This window comes from Anoplopoma fimbria, chromosome 3 (assembly GCF_027596085.1).
Source record: "Anoplopoma fimbria isolate UVic2021 breed Golden Eagle Sablefish chromosome 3, Afim_UVic_2022, whole genome shotgun sequence".
In the NCBI taxonomy this organism is placed as follows: domain Eukaryota; kingdom Metazoa; phylum Chordata; class Actinopteri; order Perciformes; family Anoplopomatidae; genus Anoplopoma; species Anoplopoma fimbria.
The window spans coordinates 2,852,760-2,877,625 of NC_072451.1; the positions used below are offsets into that span (position 1 = coordinate 2,852,760).

The 24,866-nt window shown below is 38.9% G+C and overlaps 1 protein-coding gene and 17 non-coding genes across 18 annotated transcripts in view; 17 read left to right on the forward strand and 1 right to left on the reverse strand.

Annotated features, from left to right (window-relative positions):
* Nucleotides 1-1,381: 1,381 nt before the first annotated feature.
* The window catches only part of LOC129116848 (double-stranded RNA-specific editase B2-like), a 53,401-nt gene continuing 29,916 nt past the window's right edge, over nt 1,382-24,866 (reverse strand). Inside the window, 7 exon segments of the mRNA XM_054627542.1 lie at nt 1,382-1,602; nt 2,559-2,740; nt 4,206-4,349; nt 5,440-5,634; nt 6,849-7,017; nt 8,481-8,601; nt 10,565-11,487. Of these exon segments, the coding sequence (XP_054483517.1) occupies nt 1,382-1,602; nt 2,559-2,740; nt 4,206-4,349; nt 5,440-5,634; nt 6,849-7,017; nt 8,481-8,601; nt 10,565-11,487 (1,955 nt within the window).
* trnas-cga (transfer RNA serine (anticodon CGA)) lies at nt 16,416-16,497 on the forward strand. Its single transcript has one exon. It is a non-coding gene; the product is annotated as a tRNA-Ser (tRNA).
* Nucleotides 17,264-17,345, forward strand: trnas-uga (transfer RNA serine (anticodon UGA)). Its single transcript has one exon. It is a non-coding gene; the product is annotated as a tRNA-Ser (tRNA).
* trnas-uga (transfer RNA serine (anticodon UGA)) lies at nt 17,732-17,812 on the forward strand. Its single transcript has one exon. It is a non-coding gene; the product is annotated as a tRNA-Ser (tRNA).
* On the forward strand, nt 18,613-18,695 carry trnas-uga (transfer RNA serine (anticodon UGA)). The gene has a single exon. It is a non-coding gene; the product is annotated as a tRNA-Ser (tRNA).
* On the forward strand, nt 18,998-19,080 carry trnas-uga (transfer RNA serine (anticodon UGA)). Its single transcript has one exon. It is a non-coding gene; the product is annotated as a tRNA-Ser (tRNA).
* On the forward strand, nt 19,539-19,621 carry trnas-cga (transfer RNA serine (anticodon CGA)). Its single transcript has one exon. It is a non-coding gene; the product is annotated as a tRNA-Ser (tRNA).
* Nucleotides 19,924-20,006, forward strand: trnas-cga (transfer RNA serine (anticodon CGA)). The gene has a single exon. It is a non-coding gene; the product is annotated as a tRNA-Ser (tRNA).
* Nucleotides 20,464-20,546, forward strand: trnas-cga (transfer RNA serine (anticodon CGA)). Its single transcript has one exon. It is a non-coding gene; the product is annotated as a tRNA-Ser (tRNA).
* Nucleotides 20,849-20,931, forward strand: trnas-uga (transfer RNA serine (anticodon UGA)). The gene has a single exon. It is a non-coding gene; the product is annotated as a tRNA-Ser (tRNA).
* trnas-cga (transfer RNA serine (anticodon CGA)) lies at nt 21,389-21,471 on the forward strand. Its single transcript has one exon. It is a non-coding gene; the product is annotated as a tRNA-Ser (tRNA).
* Nucleotides 21,773-21,855, forward strand: trnas-uga (transfer RNA serine (anticodon UGA)). The gene has a single exon. It is a non-coding gene; the product is annotated as a tRNA-Ser (tRNA).
* trnas-cga (transfer RNA serine (anticodon CGA)) lies at nt 22,313-22,395 on the forward strand. The gene has a single exon. It is a non-coding gene; the product is annotated as a tRNA-Ser (tRNA).
* trnas-cga (transfer RNA serine (anticodon CGA)) lies at nt 22,697-22,779 on the forward strand. The gene has a single exon. It is a non-coding gene; the product is annotated as a tRNA-Ser (tRNA).
* On the forward strand, nt 23,237-23,319 carry trnas-cga (transfer RNA serine (anticodon CGA)). The gene has a single exon. It is a non-coding gene; the product is annotated as a tRNA-Ser (tRNA).
* Nucleotides 23,622-23,704, forward strand: trnas-cga (transfer RNA serine (anticodon CGA)). The gene has a single exon. It is a non-coding gene; the product is annotated as a tRNA-Ser (tRNA).
* trnas-cga (transfer RNA serine (anticodon CGA)) lies at nt 24,162-24,244 on the forward strand. Its single transcript has one exon. It is a non-coding gene; the product is annotated as a tRNA-Ser (tRNA).
* Nucleotides 24,547-24,629, forward strand: trnas-cga (transfer RNA serine (anticodon CGA)). Its single transcript has one exon. It is a non-coding gene; the product is annotated as a tRNA-Ser (tRNA).

The following is a 24,866-nucleotide window of genomic DNA, read 5'->3' on the forward strand; positions in this document are numbered from 1 at the left end:
GAGTTTGACGAATCGGATTATCAGCAAGGAAAAATGTCTATTAAGCCTCTCCACACTGACATTTCTGATGAAGCTCACATGGCTAAAAGTTTAAGTCAACCTCCTCTTCTGTGTTTACATGCTTTATCATTTTATTTCTTTATTACTGTTTTTCTTTTTTTGCTTCTTTTTATGTAAATTGGATGTTTAGAAGGCTGTTATAACATTAATCTGTGTTCACTTTAAATCAAAGTTTAAGACGTAAAATGTGTGAGATGATTTGGGGAAATTGCAACTAGTTTGGAAGCCATTCGTAGTCCAATAGGCCCTTTTCACAGCATTCATTGCAGAGTAAACACAGGTGTAATTCATAACATTAATTATAGCCCTTTTCCAATGAAAATAGACTTCAGTTAAGTATAGTAATAATAGTTAAATATTTGAAATGAAAACATATATATGCATAGTCACAGATTCAGGATTTTTCATTTAAAGGTGAAAGAGTAAGCGTAATTAGCTAGGTAGCTAGCTAGCATTGTTACTGCTTACTTATATACTTAGATATATACATGTGTGAGCAGTTATGTAGCTATTCACATTTCTATTCAAAGCCTATTTAAATATGAAACTTAAATAGTAAGTGTTATAAATGTCTCTTCAGAAACAGTTTTCTACAACATATCCACGTTTTTTACGTTGGAGAACTCTAAGTTCATCTTTGCTCTCTGTCTCTAATTTGTATTCCTTCCTTCAGGTTTGCTTCATTTATTTCTCTCTCAAGTCATTGAGTCTTTAAAACACTGTATCATTGTCTAACTCATTGTTTCTCAGCTCCTCATTCGGTCCTTGAAGCTCGTTCTCTTCTTCCTCTGTGGCCTGCATCTTCTCTTCAATGTGACACTCAGAGCTGCTTTTCTTACAAAGAGTCCAGTTGCTTTTGTAAATAATTACAACTCTGTCTGTCTGTAGTTCTGGAGCATACATAGTGGAAATGAAAACCCTGCTTTTAAAAAACATCATTATGTTGTGTGGGTTTTGGTCTGAGGCAGAGCTCGAGGACAGTTTGGTCTTTTTGCATTTTTATACCTAAATGAGTGTTTCAACTTATTTGTGTCTTTTGTTGGTATGTTTTTGTCTTTTTTCTCAATAAACAACATTGTGAATAAATCAACCCTCAATGCTGATGTTTCAATTATCAATTTAAAGATTGCAAACTAGAAAAATAAACCTTTTAAAAGTATAACATTTAATATAAAAATATCAAATTTGGACATGGAAACGAGAATAAAGTGGGATGCAAAAAAACATATTTGCCTTTGTTGATGCTTGGTGTTGTGCAAGGCATACATTCCCATGATCCCACAACAAACCACTTTATTCTAATAGCGTCTCCTGACGAGGTTCAGTGTTTCCAGTCTTTCTTTCTTTGTCTCTGACTGACCTGCTGCTGCAGCCTCTGCCAGCGGGCGAACATGGAGCGCCTGCAGAGCCGCGATGGCGTCCCCGAGTCCTTCCTCCTTCCTGTGGAGGTGCAGATCTCCTCCAGGCCTCCGTCACCCCGGCTCCAGTTCACGCTGACGTTCGGCGCCTTGCCCGCCGGCCGAACCTCGCTGCTGCTCAGACCTGAGAGAAAAACAAAATATTTTTTGTTGTTTTATTAGTGAAATGTCTCAACAACTATTGGATGGATTTCCATGAAATTTGGTTTCCACACATTCATGTTCCCCTTCAGAATGAATTATAATACATCTAGCGCCATCATCAGGTCAAAATGTTTAGTTTTTGACCAAACACATGCAAAACTAATGACATTCCCGTCAACCTGAGCTGTACTTTGTGTTTAATGACAATGTTAACATGCTAACGTGCTAAACTAAAAACATGCTAAATATAATACTTGCTTATCATCAGTTTGCATGTTAAACGTTTGCATGCAGCTCAAAGCAACGCAGTGTAAGTAAAGTAAATCCTCACATAGCCATAATCCACTGTAAAAAAACAAATCCACTACAAAAAGTTTTTATTTAAGGTAAAGGACAGAAGTATTTAGAACCCAAACACAATGGCTTATCTTATTATAGTTTTGTTATTACGGATTCATTACCATGTAAACAGCATGTTTTGTTGCAGCTGTATATACTGTTTGGTAGAACAACAATATAATATACAACAAATAATAATATTTTCGTCACATCTAAATATATTAAGATTAATATAGCGGCGTAAAAAGAACAATATTTCTCTTTTGAAATGCAGCAGAGTTTAAAGTAGCATTAAATATAACATAACTAAACTTATCTATTTATTTCCACCACAGGGTTCTGTCCCACCATGCACTAGGCATAGCTGTGATAAAATTCTGATTTAAAGTGAAATAAATTGTTTTAAACTTGATATTTTGACATGGATTTTGTGGTTTGAGTTTCTGCTATCGCTATCTATTCATCTTTAGATCATCTCAAATGAACTAGACGCTTCCTGTTTATCAGACCTAAAAGAGTCTTAGCGAATAAACTACCTTAAACTCGATTACAGAGAAATATTTAATACTTGGAGGTGTATAAAACATTTAGACCTACAGCCGAGCAGCAGCTGCTGTCGTCGGTACGGGAAAGGCAGGCGCTTAACGGGCGCCAGGCGGCGAGCCACGGCCCGGCCCAGGTGACCCGTGTGGCTGAGCGTCCCCACCATAAGGCTGTGCAGGTAAACCGGCTCCACCAGGTGTGACAGGAGGGCCCCCTGGAGGCCCACAACGCTCCACCTGTCCAGACAAAACAGAAATCTGAGCCACAGATATGATGGCAGTTTGACAGCTTTTCAGCCGAGTATATTTTCACTCAGGGTCCGTTTATGTTTGACCGGCGTTTGACTGTCTAGACTGCAGCAGGTTGTTACCCAGCTGTTTGAATTGAGTATAAGTAAAATTTAAACCAGCTACAGAGTCTCTGAAATAAACTTCAGACAGAGACTGAGATCAAAATGAGAGGTAAACTGTGGTTGGATTTAGTTTTCCGGTGGATGGGAGTTCTTATCCAGACAACGTTATAGCCCATTTGGTACAAGATTGGTTGACAAATCTCTTGTTTTCAAGTAATTTTATCTCTTTGACCTTAAACTTTGATGCATTTGAAGTGTATCCAGGCGGCAACCTCAGTTTCTGCCGAGTTGCAATCGGCATCGGCTTCCGATGCAAAAGTGTCTTAAAACTTGTATTCTCTCTAGTGTCCATCAGGGGGCGACTCCTCTGGTTGTATAGAAGTCTATGAGAAAATGACTCTACTTCTCTCTTGATTTATTCCCTCAGTAAACATTGTAAACATGAGTTTATGGTCTCAATCTCTAGTTTCAAGTCTTCTTCAATACAGCATGATGTTCATTTACTAAATTATGCTCCATTTAGAGTCAAATAGACCATAAATACATACATGCAGACCTTTCCTACCTCCTCTAATCTTACTCTTTCTTCCACATCTATTGATTTTGGGATTTGGCTTCAGGATACACCAGCAGCTCAAACACTGTAATAGATCACCAGCAGATCCCTGTTGGCACCTGAACCAGTGACCCCGTTTATCCCCAGTTAGATTTATCTTGTGCCACCAATAAATAGCTTTTGTGTGTGGGCAGAATATACTCCAGATACAAACATAAACACCAAGAAGTATAGGAAATTATATTTGATATCTACTGTTTCTACTTTGGATAAAGCCATGTTCAAAATTCTTGTTTCATTGTGATAACTAGTTAAAGTCAAAGGTTTTTACAGAGGGGATTTTGAATACCTCTTTATACGACTCCATAAATCAGAAATGACTGTTGACAGACATAAAAAACATAAATTTCACCATGTTTTTTAGTAATAAAATGTTGTATAAATCAGGCTGTGAATGATATATGAACAAACCCCTCTGTAAAAAACAGAATATAGATAGGAATGAAACTGTAAAGTTTGGTGTATGTAAGAGCTACTGAAGTGGAGATTTCTGGATCAGAGTCTGAGAAAAAACTCATTTTGAGAAAACAGCCTTTAAAAATATCTCTTGTTAAATTACATACATTTAGAAGACACTACAGGACTGAATAGGGTAAAAAAAATAAAATGTATGGCAATGGTAACAGCTCTTTGGACGTTTTCTTTCCACTAGTCTGAAAACACCAAAAAACTAAACCCATTTTAATTTCATTAAATATCAGAACACACCTTCCCGTGCTGATTATAAACTCACTTTGCCATCTTGTCAGTGCAGGACATGGTGACGAGAGGTTTCCCCGGCGACACGCCTCCCTGGTTCTGATTGGCTCTTCTCGCTGTGATGGGCAGCGTCCCCTCGCCTCCGTCCACCTTCACCCTGAGGTGACAGTGGAACCTCCTGCTGGGATCTGACCCGACAAGAAACAGAAGAAAGAAGGTGACTAATACTGTTTTTTCGGGGGGAAAGCAATGTTGGTCAGACACTTTGATCCAGACTGAAATATAACAATAATTAACCAATAGATTAACCGGTAGACATTCATGTTCCCTAGAGGATGAACCCCCAGTGCCTCCATAACTTCCACTTTTGCTGTTGAGTGTAATATCTTCACGACTATTGCATGTATTGGGATGAAATTTGGTACACTAATTTAACGCCTTCTCATGATTAATTAAAATAAATTTGGTGATCGTCCAACTCTTCCTCTAGCGCCACCATCAGGTCAAAATTTGAATGTCCAATACTTTTATTCATCATCCCAAATACCTGCACAGTTACACAGAGCTCTTATCATTTCTGTAAACTCTTTGTTTTATTTTGTTACTTTTCCTCATCTACTGCTAATATTTACTACTTAATAATTATTCATTTCTCACAAAAACCCAGCCAAAATTAACTTAAATCAACAAAAATATCTTTACAAAGAGTTTTACAAGAAAACAAATGCCTACATCTCTTTACGATTCCTACATTACCCAGGATGCCCAGCATTTTCACAGACTGGTGAACTTGTTGTGTTCTTATTCACAGCAACAAATGTCCTGTAGCTGCATTGTATTCTTCTCTATTTCCTGTGATTCCTCTCCATCTAGCTGTTGTGTTTTATTGCAAACTGGTGACTTTGGACAAAAGCTCTCGCTCTATGATTTTTTTTTTAACTCTTTTGATTCCAATGCAGCTGCTAAAAATATTTCGAAGACAAAACGTAGACTAAGCTGCTTAATGAAGCAAAGCGTTCTGGTGTTTATTAATTCATGTTTTCACAAAGTGTTTAATGGTGGATTTAAATATTTAAAATGTAATGAAACTGTTGGTGGTCAGTGGGTTTTTGCAGAATATACATTTCCGCAGAACTAATTATTATTAAAGGTATCACAATATGTGTTTACAGCAAAATACAAATTCATTAATATACAAAAACACAAAGGAGCAAATGTGCGTATAGATCAGTTATAGAGGCATAAATGTTAGATTTCGTCGACTTAACGCCATGAGTCAGTATCATCTTATCATCACCGTGTTGGTCTCACATGCAGCTGTGTTCTCGTAGGGGCAGTTGAGTCGAGCGTCTCCACACGGCGACGAGCTGACGTACATGTGGAAGAGGACGCCGTCCCGCAGCCGGAAGCCTCCACCTTTATTTGGTACGAAGATGGATTGTTCCTCACAGTCTGCTGGCTCACTTCAGAGAGGAACGACAACCGAGAAGTCCAACATGAGACAGAGACGAAAGCAACAACATCTGACTGACTGCAAGGTAGATTAAACTCTCTTTATCCCTGTGTTGAAACTTCAGCTTCTCATTTGTAAATTAGTTATCACTTGTCAGTTTGTTATTATTGACAAGCTTTTCAATTCTTGCACACAAAGTTCACTGTGGTTATTTTGAGATATTGGGACCATAAAAGAAAACAAGTTTCTTACAATCAGAGTTTTAATTGTCCAAAAATCAAAACATCACAAGTAACTGTCATCTGATTTCTATATTGTTAAATTATAATTAGTTGAAATACCTGACGACAATCATGTTCATCGTCACGCATGAATGCAAACACTTAATGTTGTTAAATATTGTTGTTTTGCTGCCTTAATGTTGTTGTGTTGTTGCTGATGTTGTTATCGTAAAGTGAATGTGTACTGTCTTGTAATTGTGTTTTAACACTACATTGTTCATTTTCTAAACAAAGATGTTATTCTGTTGTTTCCTGCCCAGAGACTAGAAATGTAAATTAGCTTATAGCTAACTCTGGTACAGTAAAGAAGCTGTGCACTGTCCCTGACAAATAAAGTAAGCTCTTTTACCTGACAGAGCAACACCCACTTTAAACCAGTGAGAAAAGTAAAGAAAAATTAAGAAATATCTTGTGTGAAATATTGCCAAGAAATCCCAAATGTACCGGACCAGAACCGACAGTGAATGTATCTCCTAGTAAGTATTGTTTGTGTATCCCAGCCTGATATCTCTTCTTCCTCTGAACCATAGAACTCCATTAAAAACACACCAATGAGCCTCACTGTTGTACTGGGTGACATGTTTCTTCATCACCATGAACACACACACTGTATTTTATTCTGACTTTTATTCTCCCAACAAATGCTCTATTTACTCCTGTTTGTTTGATTAAAAACTACATTGACCAGCTTTCTTTTACAAATTAAACTATATATTTGTGAGGCGTTTTCAGAGATTTACAGCTAACGTAGGAACATGTGCGTTTTGAGCTGAGAGCCACAGACAAGGGAAGTTAGAAATTTGGGATTTGTGGACAATAAGAGAAAAACAGAATTATGCTAGACTTGTGCTTTAAATTGAAGCTCTCTAAACAAAAACTTGAAGGCAAATTCCCAACCAAGACTAAAAAATCAAGAAAAAAACTTGTTTCAGGTTTGGGTTACCAGAGCAGCAGCTCCAGTTGGGCATACAGGAATCTAACCAGCGCCCTCCGGCTGAGAACTTCGGCGTGGCAATCGCTGAGAGTGCCGCAGCGATCACTGACGTTGTCCGAGTCCAGACACTTGGTCCCCGTGGCCAGAGACACAACCTGTGCTGACCTGAGGTCAAATCCTGGAGGAGGAAACAGAGGTGGGTTAAAAATCTGCACCGGCTCAGATTTCTGGAGACTTGTTGAGCAAAAATGATTTGACTCTTCACTGCAACAAGACATTCTGCAGGATTCAAACCAGATGCTCCTCATTTGACTCCCAGAACAAGACTTTTCCTGTTTGCTCTCTTGTGCCTCGGCGTCCCATCACAACCAAAAAAACGCAAACAGCCCGAGACGAGCCAATGAAAAGTGTATGACCGAACAATCACTCCAACGCCTCAAGAACACTGACCTCATCAAAAGATTCACGGGACGGAGAAAAAGATAACTGTCTCCTTTCTGAATCTGCAGGATAAAGTTGGGGTAACTTGTTTGTTTGAATTTCAGCGTTGTATTTTTATTGTAAGATGCACTGGGATGCTCCTGCACTGTTTTGGCTGATTTTAAATAACGAGAAAACTTTTTTTAATGATAATAAAGAAGATCTGTTGCTGCTGCATTTACTTTTCATGGAATAAAAGAAACCCCAGTGTGGACAGTTTTGTAACATCTTTTACTTTGAATTTGAGCTGAAAAAGTAAAAAGGTTGGAAATCATTTGAAATGTTTTGATGACTTGTGTCGATACAATACCGGATCACGCAACCAAATATTTTGGTGGTTTAAGATCGTAACGGTCAGATTATAGATCACAGAGTCAGACATTTTTGCCTTGACTTTTGCCAAACAATGATCATGTTTTGACTTCAGAACTTGAAGTCCAATGCATTCAAAAATCTTTGAAACAGCCCCAATTTACATCAATTCATCAAGACTTTTCTCAGTTTTTTTGTTCGCTTTACTAGTTTTCTCCAAGAATACATGGTAACACAGGGCGAGTAATTAAAAGGCAAATGGTATTTTTAAAGGTGAAGTATTCCTTTCATTCACATTCTCTTTAGCAGATTTTCTGGAAAGTTGGTTTAAATTTGTGATACATTTGGATGGTAACGCAGCTTCTGTCAGAATTGTGTCTCCGTTGGTTCGACAACTAAATACAACTAAAGCTTACCTTTCTCACACAAATGCCAACTTTTGTCTTGGACAGCCTTAGTTCGTAGAAAGTGCATACATACATACACTACATTGCCAGTACATTGCCAGTTTATTAGGAAGACATAACTAAAACTAATGCAATCTAACACAACAGTCCTGCAATGAAACCTACTTACATGAAGGTTATAATGTTGAGTTTTTGCTTTAGAAGGCTGTAGTTTTCTGTCCTGCAATGAAATCTACTTACATGAAGGTTATAATGTTGAGTTTTTTCTTTGTACTCAAAGATGATTTTATAATATTGTCCACCACATATATACTGATGAAGTTAGGCTAAATAACAAACATCCCTCCTGATTTTGTGTCTTCTGATCCCGGCATTACCGATACCAAAGTTTTTATTTAGAAATATTCTTTGTGAATTAACCTTCGTTGTCTCCCCCACTCACCTCTGGTCATTACGACGGCTGCCAGGACTTTGTGACGGGCAAACGAGGAGGTAGAGGAGCAGCCGTCTGTCAGCTCTGAGTATTTCTCTCCAACCAGGTGGAAGATCGACTCTGAGAAGAACTGCAAAAGAAGACATGCTAAAGACAGTGTTTCAAGAGAGGACAATGCATATAGAACATTACCTCTTTCTTTGGCGTTCTACTCCCTTATCTAAATTCTTATTGAATTATTATTCTGACAGGGTTGGGGTGATCCAAATTGTCAACTGTTTGTTTTGTTGCCTAAATCTTATGTTAGTTTTGTTAAAAAGATAAGTAGATTCAAACTCTTCATGTCATGAACTGCCCCAAACTCTATTACTATTAACTATTCTTAATTTTGTCTCTTAAATGTCTCAACCGAAGAGCAGGCTGTTTTTTGGGGCGTGAAACTCTCTGGCTCAACGTTTTCTGGATGACAGTGGCACAAGGTCGTGTTTAATGAGTGTGTTAAACAATTATCTGTCAGATTATTATGCTCTTCACACCGCCTTCCTGCTCCACCTCCATCTCCTTGGTCTGCTGCCGCTCCTCCTTCATCCCTAATGTGCTGTAATAATGTTCATTAATGCGTCACGCCGGCCGACATATTGAAGGGGTTTTGGTGTGTCAGCCGAAAGAGGGACGAAATCCCCCTTTTGTTCAAATTCAGAGCATCGAAATGATGTTTTCATAGACACATGTTCCCATCAAAATCCCTTCAGGGTTTAATAAAGTATCTACATGTCTGTCTCCGTATTCCTTTGCATATTTTGATAACGCCGTGGTTCTGCATTAGCCACGCTCAGTCACCCTCCTCGGCTTCGTGCAGCCGATTCCGGGAGAAACAAATCTTCTTGTATTCATAAAGCTCGACAGCAAAAGACGCCGAGGACGATCCTCCGAGGCTCGGAGACATAATGAAGTTGTTTGGATGCGGACGGACGATGCATACAGGACGCCATCCAGCTCTCAGGCCTCAGGACATGATGGCCGCACACTCCATTTGGTAGCACACGGCGCACTTCAGACCCATTTATCCAGACCATTTAGAAGACTGGCTCAAAAGCTAAAGCGATACGGGGTGAATTCAGTGATACCACTGATGTTTCCAAGCAAGAAATCCGTCTTTAACAAATTAAGGGCATTTACTGATACACCGAGTCTGTCTCCTCTCTCTGTTCTTAATGCTGAACAGACATTTGACATCAAATACTTCTGCAGAACTGTTTTATTATCATGTGTATTATCAACCAATGTGGAGATATATTAATGTGTTAACATTGGTTTTATGGAATATAACATCAGTGGGGTTTAAAATGTTGACCCAGTGAAAAACCTAAACCTTCTGTTCGTTTTGTTGCCTAAATCTGATGTTCTTTTGTTGCCTAAACCTAACGTTTGTTTAGTTGCCAAACCTGACGTTGTTTATGGTGCCTAAACCTAAAGTTTGTTCTGTTGCCTAAACCTGATGTTCCTTTAGTTGCCTTAACCTTAAGTTTGTTTGTTGCATAAACCTGACATTGGTTATGGTGCATAAATACATGTTCCTTTTGTTGCCTAAACCTGATGTTGGTTATGTTGCCTAAACCTAACTGTTGGTTTTGTTGCCTAAACCTAACTGTTGGTTTTGTTGCCTAAACCTAACGTTGGTTATGTTGCCTAAACCTGACGTTCCTTTTGTTGCCTAAACCTAAAGTTATTTTTTTTTTGCCTAAACCTGACATTGTTTATGTTGCCTAAACCTTAGGCTCATTTTGTTGCATAAACCTGACATTGGTTATGTTGCCTAAAGCTTTTGTTCATTTTGTTGCCTAAACCTGACATTGTTTATGTTGCCTAAAGCTTTTGTTCATTTTGTTGGCTAAACCTTACGTTCGTTTTGTTGCCTAAACCTAAAGTTTGTTTTGTTGCCTAAACCTGACATTTGTTTTGTTGCCTAAATCTAACTAAGTGGTGTTGTTGCCCAAAACCTAAAGTTTCTTTTTTAACGTAGTGTCGTCCACAAAAAAAAGGGACAGTTCTTGTACCTGTACACGGAAGCAAAAGAAGGCTGAGCTTCTCACCTGAGGTAACTGATGTTGACCTTTGACTTTCCTCTCCGGTCCCAGACTTATGTTGTAAATAGACTGTAATGCGGCCGCGGCAGCCATGGCCTTGGCCAGCCTTTTACTGTGACCACACCCTTCAAACACCCTCCCCTCCACCCGAACCACCATGATGAAACTCCTCACTGGCCTACCGTGAACCCTCTCCGTCAGGCACATGTACCTGAGTCCCGGTCGCAGCTCGCTGAGGAGCGCCACCGGGCTGAGGTGCTCTAACAGTGAGCTGCTAAGGGCTCGTCTTTTTGGATGAGTTGAGCAGAAGTCCAGTGTGAGTCGGAGAAGTCGTCTGTGGTTGTAAACGCTGGAAAACAACTCTTTTTTTGCTGCGTTGCAGTGAAGGAGATCACAGCTTTCACGCAGCTCAAACTCCTTGAGGAAAGCGTCGGGGATGTCCAGTTTGTCCGCCGTAAAATCCACAGGAGTGCTGGTGAGGCTCCCCATGGCGGCGTGAGCCTGGGAGGCGTTTGGAAACTGGATAAACGACCGGAGGGCCAGTTCTGCAGCCTTCATCTTGGCCTGCTTTTTCGTCGGCCCTCGGCCCTCGAAGCAGAAGCCGTTTACCTCCACGCCCACGGAGAACACCGGAGCGTGCAGCGGGCCCGTCTTCGACAGGATCTCATACCGCAGACCGGGTCGTAACTCGTTCAGCTGCACCAGCGCGTTCTTCCGAGTGACGGCCCAGGCTGATCTCTTACAGGTCGAGTGGCTTTGGTAGAGCAGCCGGTCTTTTCCATCCGCCAGCGGCTGCTTCCTCTTCAGAGCTCTCGGTCCGTGTTTTGGGAAAGTCGTGCAAAACGTTGATGGATGATACTTTCGTAGCAGGTCACAGTCCACCTGGCATTCATCATCCTGGTTCTCTTTCACCTCCAAACTGCTTGTACCTGTTGGCAAATAGAAATCAAAACGGGAAACGTGACATGAATGAAAAGCTACATTTTCTCTGATGCATTTTGTATCAGTGGGCCACATGTACTTAACGAGACTAAGGGTCTACGTTATTTGGCGCTTTGGCGTGAGAACGGGTTGAACCTGGTTACTTGAGCGCAAGTAAACAAATTGACTGAAACTTTTTTCATGTTGCTAAGGACCAAAAATAATGCCAATGGAAAGGCAATTTGGATTCTTATTCATGGTTGACATACAAAAAATGAAGGCATACATGTGACAAACTACATCACAGAGCAAGTGGCATCGTTTTTATGATCCAAAAAGGTCACTATTATTGAGTGCGAGGTGAGGTGGGTGAGTCCAACAAATCCCGGACTTTCAACCAGGACCGTTATGGTTTTATAGTTGCGGTTTTGTTGGCTAAACCTAACATTCGTGACAGTTTTCCTGAACCTAAATACTTAATTTTGTTAACCAACCTGGTATTTAATATCCCCCCAAAAAAGCGACACAATAAAAAAGAAGACAATTTGTGTCCCTGTACGCGAAACCAATAGATTGCATTTGGTGACTATTTCCAGCCTGCCGTTACACTGAGTTGTTTTTGCATTTCGGTTCCATAGTGTAAACTCAAAAATATGAAATGTGGTAAATGCAATAAACCAAGATAATCAACATAACCAACAAAATAATCTGTCTGTGTCAGCTGGACATGAAAACTATTTACTTGAATTGTCTGCATCCTCAGCTGATGATGCTCCAGTATCCCAGCCTCTCATGGGACTGATGAGAGTTGATAACATGTTGCCTCCATCTGAAAAACAGCATCATAAACATATGAAATCCTTCTGCATTTTCTCCACAATATGACGCAGAAAGATGCAGTACTTCACTACATATATATGAAAACAACTCATCTCTGACGTTTTTGTGTTTGTGAAATGATCCCAATTACAGTCACGATTCTGAATGCTTTTACTGCATAGTTTTATATTCAGTCCCAACCATAAAAGTAATGAAATGGACTGAGGTGAACACGTTTATGGCGAAAGCACAAACGTAATGTTTGACAGTATAATGCATTAGAGTTCCCTCTTAAATGAACGGAAGTGAAAACAAACAGAAATGAGGCAGCGGGGGTAATTGAAAGGTGTCGGTGGACTGAGGTTTTCAGACAGGAAGCATCGAGGGGTCACACAGTTTTTGAATTGGTCACAATCGTTTTTCATTAGATTAAAATGGATTCGGTGAGTGGGTTGAAGGTGTCCTCGGCGTGATAGGCTGTTTTTCAATTAGATATAGAAGAAAATATTCCACAATAAAGACATTGTGTTCTGAAAAGTGAATGCTTCATGTCTTAAACCTGCATTCTCTCTAGTGTCCATCAGGGGGCGACTCCTCTGGTTGTATAGAAGTCTATGAGAAAATGACTCTACTTCTCTCTTGATTTATTCCCTCAGTAAACATTGTAAACATGAGTTTATGGTCTCAATCTCTAGTTTCAAGTCTTCTTCAATACAGCATGATGTTCATTTAGTAAATTATGCTCCATTTAGAGTCAAATAGACCATAAATACATACATGCAGACCTTTCCTACCTCCTCTAATCTTACTCTTTCTTCCACATCTATTGATTTTGGGATTTGGCTTCAGGATACACCAGCAGCTCAAACACTGTAATAGATCACCAGCAGATCCCTGTTGGCACCTGAACCAGTGACCCCGTTTATCCCCAGTTAGATTTATCTTGTGCCACCAATAAATAGCTTTTGTGTGTGGGCAGAATATACTCCAGATACAAACATAAACACCAAGAAGTAGAGGAAATTATATTTGATATCTACTGTTTATTAAATAAAAATGCACACCTGCTGCAAATTAAACATATAATGAATCAGCATTAAAATAAAGAGCTGTTCTAAGACACTTTATCATTTGTATGCATTGGTCTACCAGTTAGTTTCCAGACATACTGTAGCATTTGGGGATGAATAATTAATTTTATTTACCTTTATTCTGCAGTAAAAATGATTTTAAAATCCAATAATACAACCAAAATAAAGCTATAAAATTCATGAATGAAAATAGATTTGTTGATACAAATTGTGTCAAGCACATAAAATTATAATGAATCTCACTGAAACTGTAGAACAGTGATATTGCTTTTGAAAAATAAAAACCAAAAAACATTGTTATTAAATAAGTTTTACTTCTGAAACAGTCATTTAAGATGCGTGTTTTTTTTGAATGGGTACTTTTATTGTCTATTTGGCCCATTTTTTCCCCCGCTGCACTGCGATGCAAAACTAAAAGTCATTACAATAATGAAGAGTGCACACTAAACTATTCTGCATTAACCTTGCACCTTGCAGTTATATCAGGCGTGTGATGCCTTTAGGTGGTGGGTTGATATGAGCGAGAGCCGTGAGAAGAGCTAGTGAACGTAATGATGTGAGTCTGGAGCTTCTGAAGGCAGCGAGCAGGTTGGAGGTTGGAGGTGTTTTTAACGACATGCACCATCACGGCTAATAGGGGACATTTATTTTGGGGTTGAAAAAGATCATAACTGTGTTTGTCTTTGCGTTTAACCGGCTGAGACCCTCACACCTTCAGACACTCTCTGTCATTATCACTTTCCTCTTTCCCCACACTCTCTCATTCAAGGAGCACTTCATTAACTCACACCCATTTTATATATTGCAGTATTAGACTTAACACTTGATTTGAGTAGAGGTTAACCAGGTTTCAACACAACAAATAATAATTTGCTAAATCTACCTATAATCTTCTCAACAAACAAATCTGCACAAAAAAATGGGGTTGTGCAGCAATTTGAATATGAAAAGGCAGCTGCTATTTTGCAACACAGGTGATATGAAGGTCTTTGGTAAAAAAAAAAAAAAGAAAAGCCAAATACTTAGCTCAGTCAGTTTGTCCTTTGAACCACTACTAATGGAAAAACCCTTTTTCTTATTGTTTATGTCTATTTGGAGTAACAAATACTTCAAATTCAACAAAAAGTACAATTTTATTAATTTATATTTTTTTTATTTCCTAAAAGCAGGGGTTTAAACACACCTATACTTGTTTTCAAAATGTGCTACCCTTTCTTTCCCACTATTCAGAATTTTCTAGACCTGTCCCTAAAGCTGCTAAAACACTTGATAACGCTCATGTACATATTTTGTTAAGCCACATCTTAAATATGACAACATGTTAGCATGAAACAGTGTGCAATGTAAAACATTTGAAGTCAGTTAAACTTGGAAATGAAGTTCACTTGCTGCCTTGAAAATAAAAGTTTGAAGATTGCCTTTGGTTCAACTCAGAAATGAAAGCTGATTGAAATACAAAGTTCTAGTTGTCTCAACATTTCTTTTTAAGTTCTCAGAGTTGATTGAACTTGTTGTCACCTGTTGTTTAAACTTTATACAACTAGTAAAAACACAGAATTGTTTTACATTATCTGTTCAAGACTACTTTCCTTACCTAGTCAAACAAACACACATTTCTGCATTATTGCAATTCACAGTTTCAAGTTAAAAAAGTTTTACCGCGTGTATACAACTTGCAATTCAAGTTAGGAGGATTTTAAATTCCAAATGTGTTTCAATTTACATGTAAAAGTTAATTTGACCCATAATTACAGGTTTGCTTTCTTTATCAAAAAAATAACCCAGAATTCTTACTTCTGTTCAAAAATATAGCATTTATTTGACAAAAATATACAAAAGCTTAAACATTTGGTTTAAGTTCATCTCAAATAAGCCTTCACACCCAAAATGCTGTGTTTAACACATTGGTCCAACAAAAAAGTGGAGGCATTCTGACAGACAGATCCCTCAAGAATTTTGCTGATTTCACTGAGCCTAAGGAGACTCAAGTGTAAGGGCCAATATCAGAAAGGGGCCCATCTAAAGCCATTTTTCCTCTGCATGATGCTCTGGTTAACTGGACTTGCTTATGGTACCAGGTCCTTTCTATGCTTCCACTGCAGGCAGAACCCCCTCAGTGTAGGCGGGACCTGTAACTGATTGCCATAGTTTGCATAGCTTCATATTCCACAGCGCTTGTGTTTATCAAACCTTAGAAGTGAAGTTTCTCCATCCAGCCGCTGTTAATGAACCTTTTTTAATAGAATAATGAAATTAGGCATGGCAGGGGGGGGAAGAGAGAAGCACCCGCTCCCTGTCCGGTGTGTGTGTGTGGTTTGACAGCTGTGGATAATCTCATTTGCTAAGCGTAATTAATGGCAAGCAGGTCCATTTACTTGTAATTTAGACTGTCTTTCCTCAAGGGCAAAGAAATAGGGAAACTTTTTGAAATCATTTCTCTATCAACGGCTTCACTATCAGTAAAACTATTTATAATAGTAGATGTTCGGTTCATTAGATTTCCTTGGCCCTTTCTTATTACAGGTATTGCTTTAAGATTTCAGATTTGGATGACCTACAATTACCAAAAGATCCAATAAAACTAAATTATGCACTTATGAAGAATATTTTTTTTTTTTTGCAGGGCCTTATAAAGGTTTATAAAATCCTTAACATCTTTCCATTTCTTTTAACAGATTATTGTTGGCCTCTTTTTCTGCTTTTTAGACATGCTTCAATCACATATCTATTGTTTTTTTGGCTGCTTTGACACCATGATAAAACTCAAAAAACAAAATAAGTTATATAGATCACAATGAAGTAATGTATTTAGTTGCTTGCTTGTAGTATACCATGAGATGGTGCTTCCTTAATAAAAACACATAAACCAACTGAAGGACACTAAAGAATATTTAGTTTGTTTAGGCCATGGTTTAGACACATTTTTACAGCAGTTGCTGGAAGGCTATCATGATTGACACCCCAATGAACATTCATTTTGTGTTGACTTTGGCGGTCCGAATGGCAAAAAGTGTTAACATCAAGCAGCTATGATGGCCGAGAGGTTAAGGCGTTGGATTCGAAATCCAATGGGTTCTCCCCGCACAGGTTCGAACCCTGCTCACAGCGGAAGACTTCAAAAACCCTTTTTTTATACTTCTAACCTACTACATCACAGAGGCATTAATAAAATAAAGGCATTGGGCTATTAATCCAATGGGTCTTAAACCTTAAAGCAGGTTCAAATCCTGCTCATAGCGACCAAAGTCTGAAAGTTTGTAAAATGTCAGTGCTCAGTGACAATTACCTGAAATGTCTATGTCATAATTTACTTAAATGGCAACTTGATGTTTACTGATGGTTTGTGTTTATGGCTTTCTACAGCTTTGATGACCGAGTGGTTAAGGCGTTGAATTTGAAATCCAATGGGATATTCCTGCATAGGTTCAAACCCTACTCACAGCGATGTAAGGAACATATAAGCCATCTATTTTGACTATGAGGAAGATTTGGTCGAAATGTTTTTACAAGGAGAGCATTAGCACCATTTAATCAAACTGGCAGGGTGTGTCAGGAGCCTAAGCACACCAAGCTCTAGCCATGATTACGTCATGAGCTTATGCCGGCTTAACTAAAGCAAGTATGAACTAAGCTTTAGTTTGACTATTTGTTAACATTCGATATGCTATAGTTGCTCCACTATTGTCTTCACTTAAAATCAGTTAAAATTCAATGCGTTTGAACATCCCGATGAAGTCCAAATAATAATACAACGTGACCGGTAAATATACTCAAATATACTTAGTGCTACTACAACGACCAACAACTCAGTGTTGACTTTGACTTTGACTATGGCGATTCCTTTGGAAAAAGGTGGTATTGGCAGTGTTTAACAGCTGTGATGGCCGAGTGGTTAAGGTGTTGGATTTGAAATCCAAAGGGATTGTCCCACGTAGGTTCAAGCCCTACTCACAGTGATATAAGCCCTCTATTTTGACTTTGAGGAAGATTTGGTTGAAATGTTTTTACAAGGAGAGCATTAGCACCATTTGATCAAACTGACAGGGTGTGTCAGGAGCCTAAGCACACCAAGCTCCAGCCATGATTACGTTGATTTAGGTTAACTAAAGCAAGTATGAACTAAGCTTTAGTTTGACTATTTGTTACCAATCGGTATGCTATAGTTGCTCCACTATTGTCTTCACTTAAAATCAGTTGAAATTCAATGCGTTTGAACATCCCGATGATGTCCAAAAATAATTTGGAAAACTATTAATTCTAATATCTCATCATTAGTGATAACAACGATTAACCTGTCAACACAGATTTTTTGGGACAAAAGTGGAACAAAGGGCCTTCAACAGCTGTGATGGCCGAGAGGTTAAGGCGTTGGACTTGAAATCCAATGGGAGCTTTCCGCGTAGTTCGAACCCTACTCACAGCGATTAAAGGATCATACAAGCTTCTTAATTTGACTGCTTGGTATGGTGTTGTCTCCGATTGAACACAGTTAATATCACATTAAGTTGAAATGTTAAGACAAGGTCACCGATAGTGCTTAAAGTAAGAAAAGGGACATCCATTTTGTGTTGACTTTGGCAGTCTCTGATTTGACGAAAGTGGTAAGGTTTCTGAGGACCAGATTCTCTTTAGAAAACCTCTCATTCTAATATCTCATCATAAATGATCACGATTAACCTGTCAACACCGATTCTTTGGACAAAAGTGGTACAAAGAGCCTTACTCACCGAGAGGTTAAGGCGTTGGACTTGAAACAATAGTTTTAAGGTTCGAACCCTACTAAAGAATCGCTTCTTAATTTGACTGCTTGTTGCGGTGTTATCTCCGATTGAACACAATTAATCTTCCATTTAGTCCAAATATTAATACAAGGTGTTAATGCTTAAAGATACGACCAGGGTGGGTAAGTTCAAACACTACTCACAGCGATTTAAGGAACATAGAAGTTTCTAAAGTTTTCTTCATTGTTGTCCCCAATAGAATACTGTTAACTTCCATTAAGTCCAAATTTTGATCTTAGGTTACTGGTAGTGCTTTTGCTTCAGAAAAAACTTCAATTTTGTGTTGACTTTGACACTATCAGTGGACAAAAGTGGTAAGGTTATGAGAACCAAATTCCCTTTGGAAAACTATTAATTCTAATATCTCATCATTAGTGATAACAACGATTAACCTGTCAACACAGATTTTTTGGGACAAAAGTGGAACAAAGGGCCTTCAACAGCTGTGATGGCCGAGAGGTTAAGGCGTTGGACTTGAAATCCAATGGGAGCTTTCCCGCGTAGGTTCGAACCCTACTCACAGCGATTAAAGGATCTTACAAGCTTCTTAATTTGACTGCTTGGTATGATGTTGTCTCCGATTGAACACAGTTAATATCACATTAAGTCGAAATGTTAAGACAAGGTCACCGATAGTGCTTAAAGCTAAGAAAAGGGACATCCATTTTGTGTTGACTTTGGCAGTCCCTGTGGACGAAAGTGGTAAGGTTTCTGAGGACCAGATTATCTTTAGAAAACCTCTCATTCTAATATCTCATCATAAGTGATCACGATTAACCTGTCAACACCGATTCTTTGGACAAAAGTGGTACAAAGAGCCTTCAACAGCTGTGATGGCCGAGAGGTTAAGGCGTTGGACTTGAAATCCAATGGGAGCTTTCCCGCGTAGGTTCGAACCCTACTCACAGCGATTAAACGAAACGTACAAGCTTTTTAATTTGACTGCTTGGTACGGTGTTATCTCCGATTGAACACAATTAATCTTCCATTTAGTCCAAATATTAATACAAGGTGACCGATAATGCTTAAAGATACGACCAGGGTGGGTAAGTTCAAACACTACTCACAGCGATTTAAGGAACATAGAAGTTTCTAAAGTTTTCTTCATTGTTGTCCCCAATAGAATACTGTTAACTTCCATTAAGTCCAAATTTTGATCTTAGGTTACTGGTAGTGCTTTATGCTTCAGAAAGAAACTTCAATTTTGTGTTGACTTTGACACTATCAGTGGACAAAAGTGGTAAGGTTATGAGAACCAAATTCCCTTTGGAAAACTATTAATTCTAATATCTCATCATTAGTGATAACAACGATTAACCTGTCAACACAGATTTTTTGGTACAAAAGTGGAACAAAGGGCTTTCAACAGCTGTGATGGCCGAGAGGTTAAGGCGTTGGACTCGAAATCCAATGGGAGCTTTCCCGCGTAGGTTCGAACCCTACTCACAGCGATTAAAGGATCATACAAGCTTCTTAATTTGACTGCTTGGTATGATGTTGTCTCCGATTGAACACAGTTAATATCACATTAAGTCGAAATGTTAAGACAAGGTCACCGATAGTGCTTAAAGCTAAGAAAAGGGACATCCATTTTGTGTTGACTTTGGCAGTCTCTGTGGACGAAAGTGGTAAGGTTTCTGAGGACCAGATTATCTTTAGAAAACCTCTCATTCTAATATCTCATCATAAGTGATCACGATTAACCTGTCAACACCGATTTTTTGGACAAAAGTGGTACAAAGAGCCTTCAACAGCTGTGATGGCCGAGAGGTTAAGGCGTTGGACTCGAAATCCAATGGGAGTTTTCCCGCGTAGGTTCGAACCCTACTCACAGCGATTAAAGAATCATACAAGCTTCTTAATTTGACTGCTTGTTGCGGTGTTATCTCCGATTGAACACAATTAATCTTCCATTTAGTCCAAATATTAATACAAGGTGACCGATAATGCTTAAAGATACGACCAGGGTGGGTAAGTTCAAACACTACTCACAGCGATTTAAGCAACATAGAAGTTTCTAAAGTTTTCTTCATTGTTGTCCCCAATAGAATACTGTTAACTTCCATTAAGTCCAAATTTTGATCTTAGGTTACTGGTAGTGCTTTATGCTTCAGAAAGAAACTTCAATTTTGTGTTGACTTTGACACTATCAGTGGACAAAAGTGGTAAGGTTATGAGAACCAAATTCCCTTTGGAAAACTATTAATTCTAATATCTCATCATTAGTGATAACAACGATTAACCTGTCAACACAGATTTTTTGGTACAAAAGTGGAACAAAGGGCTTTCAACAGCTGTGATGGCCGAGAGGTTAAGGCGTTGGACTCGAAATCCAATGGGAGCTTTCCCGCGTAGGTTCGAACCCTACTCACAGCGATTAAAGGATCATACAAGCTTCTTAATTTGACTGCTTGGTATGATGTTGTCTCCGATTGAACACAGTTAATATCACATTAAGTCGAAATGTTAAGACAAGGTCACCGATAGTGCTTAAAGCTAAGAAAAGGGACATCCATTTTGTGTTGACTTTGGCAGTCTCTGTGGACGAAAGTGGTAAGGTTTCTGAGGACCAGATTATCTTTAGAAAACCTCTCATTCTAATATCTCATCATAAGTGATCACGATTAACCTGTCAACACCGATTTTTTGGACAAAAGTGGTACAAAGAGCCTTCAACAGCTGTGATGGCCGAGAGGTTAAGGCGTTGGACTTGAAATCCAATGGGAGTTTTCCCGCGTAGGTTCGAACCCTACTCACAGCGATTAAAGAATCATACAAGCTTCTTAATTTGACTGCTTGTTGCGGTGTTATCTCCGATTGAACACAATTAATCTTCCATTTAGTCCAAATATTAATACAAGGTGACCGATAATGCTTAAAGATACGACCAGGGTGGGTAAGTTCAAACACTACTCACAGCGATTTAAGGAACATAGAAGTTTCTAAAGTTTTCTTCATTGTTGTCCCCAATAGAATACTGTTAACTTCCATTAAGTCCAAATTTTGATCTTAGGTTACTGGTAGTGCTTTATGCTTCAGAAAGAAACTTCAATTTTGTGTTGACTTTGACACTATCAGTGGACAAAAGTGGTAAGGTTATGAGAACCAAATTCCCTTTGGAAAACTATTAATTCTAATATCTCATCATTAGTGATAACAACGATTAACCTGTCAACACAGATTTTTTGGTACAAAAGTGGAACAAAGGGCTTTCAACAGCTGTGATGGCCGAGAGGTTAAGGCGTTGGACTCGAAATCCAATGGGAGCTTTCCCGCGTAGGTTCGAACCCTACTCACAGCGATTAAAGGATCATACAAGCTTCTTAATTTGACTGCTTGGTATGATGTTGTCTCCGATTGAACACAGTTAATATCACATTAAGTCGAAATGTTAAGACAAGGTCACCGATAGTGCTTAAAGCTAAGAAAAGGGACATCCATTTTGTGTTGACTTTGGCAGTCTCTGTGGACGAAAGTGGTAAGGTTTCTGAGGACCAGATTATCTTTAGAAAACCTCTCATTCTAATATCTCATCATAAGTGATCACGATTAACCTGTCAACACCGATTTTTGGACAAAAGTGGTACAAAGAGCCTTCAACAGCTGTGATGGCCGAGAGGTTAAGGCGTTGGACTTGAAATCCAATGGGAGTTTTCCCGCGTAGGTTCGAACCCTACTCACAGCGATTAAAGAATCATACAAGCTTCTTAATTTGACTGCTTGTTGCGGTGTTATCTCCGATTGAACACAATTAATCTTCCATTTAGTCCAAATATTAATACAAGGTGACCGATAATGCTTAAAGATACGACCAGGGTGGGTAAGTTCAAACACTACTCACAGCGATTTAAGGAACATAGAAGTTTCTAAAGTTTTCTTCATTGTTGTCCCCAATAGAATACTGTTAACTTCCATTAAGTCCAAATTTTGATCTTAGGTTACTGGTAGTGCTTTATGCTTCAGAAAGAAACTTCAATTTTGTGTTGACTTTGACACTATCAGTGGACAAAAGTGGTAAGGTTATGAGAACCAAATTCCCTTTGGAAAACTATTAATTCTAATATCTCATCATTAGTGATAACAACGATTAACCTGTCAACACAGATTTTTTGGTACAAAAGTGGAACAAAGGGCTTTCAACAGCTGTGATGGCCGAGAGGTTAAGGCGTTGGACTCGAAATCCAATGGGAGCTTTCCCGCGTAGGTTCGAACCCTACTCACAGCGATTAAAGGATCATACAAGCTTCTTAATTTGACTGCTTGGTATGGTGTTGTCTCCGATTGAACACAGTTAATATCACATTAAGTCGAAATGTTAAGACAAGGTCACCGATAGTGCTTAAAGCTAAGAAAAGGGACATCCATTTTGTGTTGACTTTGGCAGTCTCTGTGGACGAAAGTGGTAAGGTTTCTGAGGACCAGATTATCTTTAGAAAACCTCTCATTCTAATATCTCATCATAAGTGATCACGATTAACCTGTCAACACCGATTTTTGGACAAAAGTGGTACAAAGAGCCTTCAACAGCTGTGATGGCCGAGAGGTTAAGGCGTTGGACTCGAAATCCAATGGGAGTTTTCCCGCGTAGGTTCGAACCCTACTCACAGCGATTAAAGAATCATACAAGCTTCTTAATTTGACTGCTTGTTGCGGTGTTATCTCCGATTGAACACAATTAATCTTCCATTTAGTCCAAATATTAATACAAGGTGACCGATAATGCTTAAAGATACGACCAGGGTGGGTAAGTTCAAACACTACTCACAGCGATTTAAGGAACATAGAAGTTTCTAAAGTTTTCTTCATTGTTGTCCCCAATAGAATACTGTTAACTTCCATTAAGTCCAAATTTTGATCTTAGGTTACTGGTAGTGCTTTATGCTTCAGAAAGAAACTTCAATTTTGTGTTGACTTTGACACTATCAGTGGACAAAAGTGGTAAGGTTATGAGAACCAAATTCCCTTTGGAAAACTATTAATTCTAATATCTCATCATTAGTGATAACAACGATTAACCTGTCAACACAGATTTTTTGGTACAAAAGTGGAACAAAGGGCTTTCAACAGCTGTGATGGCCGAGAGGTTAAGGCGTTGGACTCGAAATCCAATGGGAGCTTTCCCGCGTAGGTTCGAACCCTACTCACAGCGATTAAAGGATCATACAAGCTTCTTAATTTGACTGCTTGGTATGGTGTTGTCTCCGATTGAACACAGTTAATATCACATTAAGTCGAAATGTTAAGACAAGGTCACCGATAGTGCTTAAAGCTAAGAAAAGGGACATCCATTTTGTGTTGACTTTGGCAGTCCCTGTGGACGAAAGTGGTAAGGTTTCTGAGGACCAGATTATCTTTAGAAAACCTCTCATTCTAATATCTCATCATAAGTGATCACGATTAACCTGTCAACACCGATTTTTTGGACAAAAGTGGTACAAAGAGCCTTCAACAGCTGTGATGGCCGAGAGGTTAAGGCGTTGGACTCGAAATCCAATGGGAGTTTTCCCGCGTAGGTTCGAACCCTACTCACAGCGATTAAAGAATCATACAAGCTTCTTAATTTGACTGCTTGTTGCGGTGTTATCTCCGATTGAACACAATTAATCTTCCATTTAGTCCAAATATTAATACAAGGTGACCGATAATGCTTAAAGATACGACCAGGGTGGGTAAGTTCAAACACTACTCACAGCGATTTAAGGAACATAGAAGTTTCTAAAGTTTTCTTCATTGTTGTCCCCAATAGAATACTGTTAACTTCCATTAAGTCCAAATTTTGATCTTAGGTTACTGGTAGTGCTTTATGCTTCAGAAAGAAACTTCAATTTTGTGTTGACTTTGACACTATCAGTGGACAAAAGTGGTAAGGTTATGAGAACCAAATTCCCTTTGGAAAACTATTAATTCTAATATCTCATCATTAGTGATAACAACGATTAACCTGTCAACACAGATTTTTTGGTACAAAAGTGGAACAAAGGGCTTTCAACAGCTGTGATGGCCGAGAGGTTAAGGCGTTGGACTCGAAATCCAATGGGAGCTTTCCCGCGTAGGTTCGAACCCTACTCACAGCGATTAAAGGATCATACAAGCTTCTTAATTTGACTGCTTGGTATGATGTTGTCTCCGATTGAACACAGTTAATATCACATTAAGTCGAAATGTTAAGACAAGGTCACCGATAGTGCTTAAAGCTAAGAAAAGGGACATCCATTTTGTGTTGACTTTGGCAGTCCCTGTGGACGAAAGTGGTAAGGTTTCTGAGGACCAGATTATCTTTAGAAAACCTCTCATTCTAATATCTCATCATAAGTGATCACGATTAACCTGTCAACACCGATTTTTTGGACAAAAGTGGTACAAAGAGCCTTCAACAGCTGTGATGGCCGAGAGGTTAAGGCGTTGGACTCGAAATCCAATGGGAGTTTTCCCGCGTAGGTTCGAACCCTACTCACAGCGATTAAAGAATCATACAAGCTTCTTAATTTGACTGCTTGTTGCGGTGTTATCTCCGATTGAACACAATTAATCTTCCATTTAGTCCAAATATTAATACAAGGTGACCGATAATGCTTAAAGATACGACCAGGGTGGGTAAGTTCAAACACTACTCACAGCGATTTAAGGAACATAGAAGTTTCTAAAGTTTTCTTCATTGTTGTCCCCAATAGAATACTGTTAACTTCCATTAAGTCC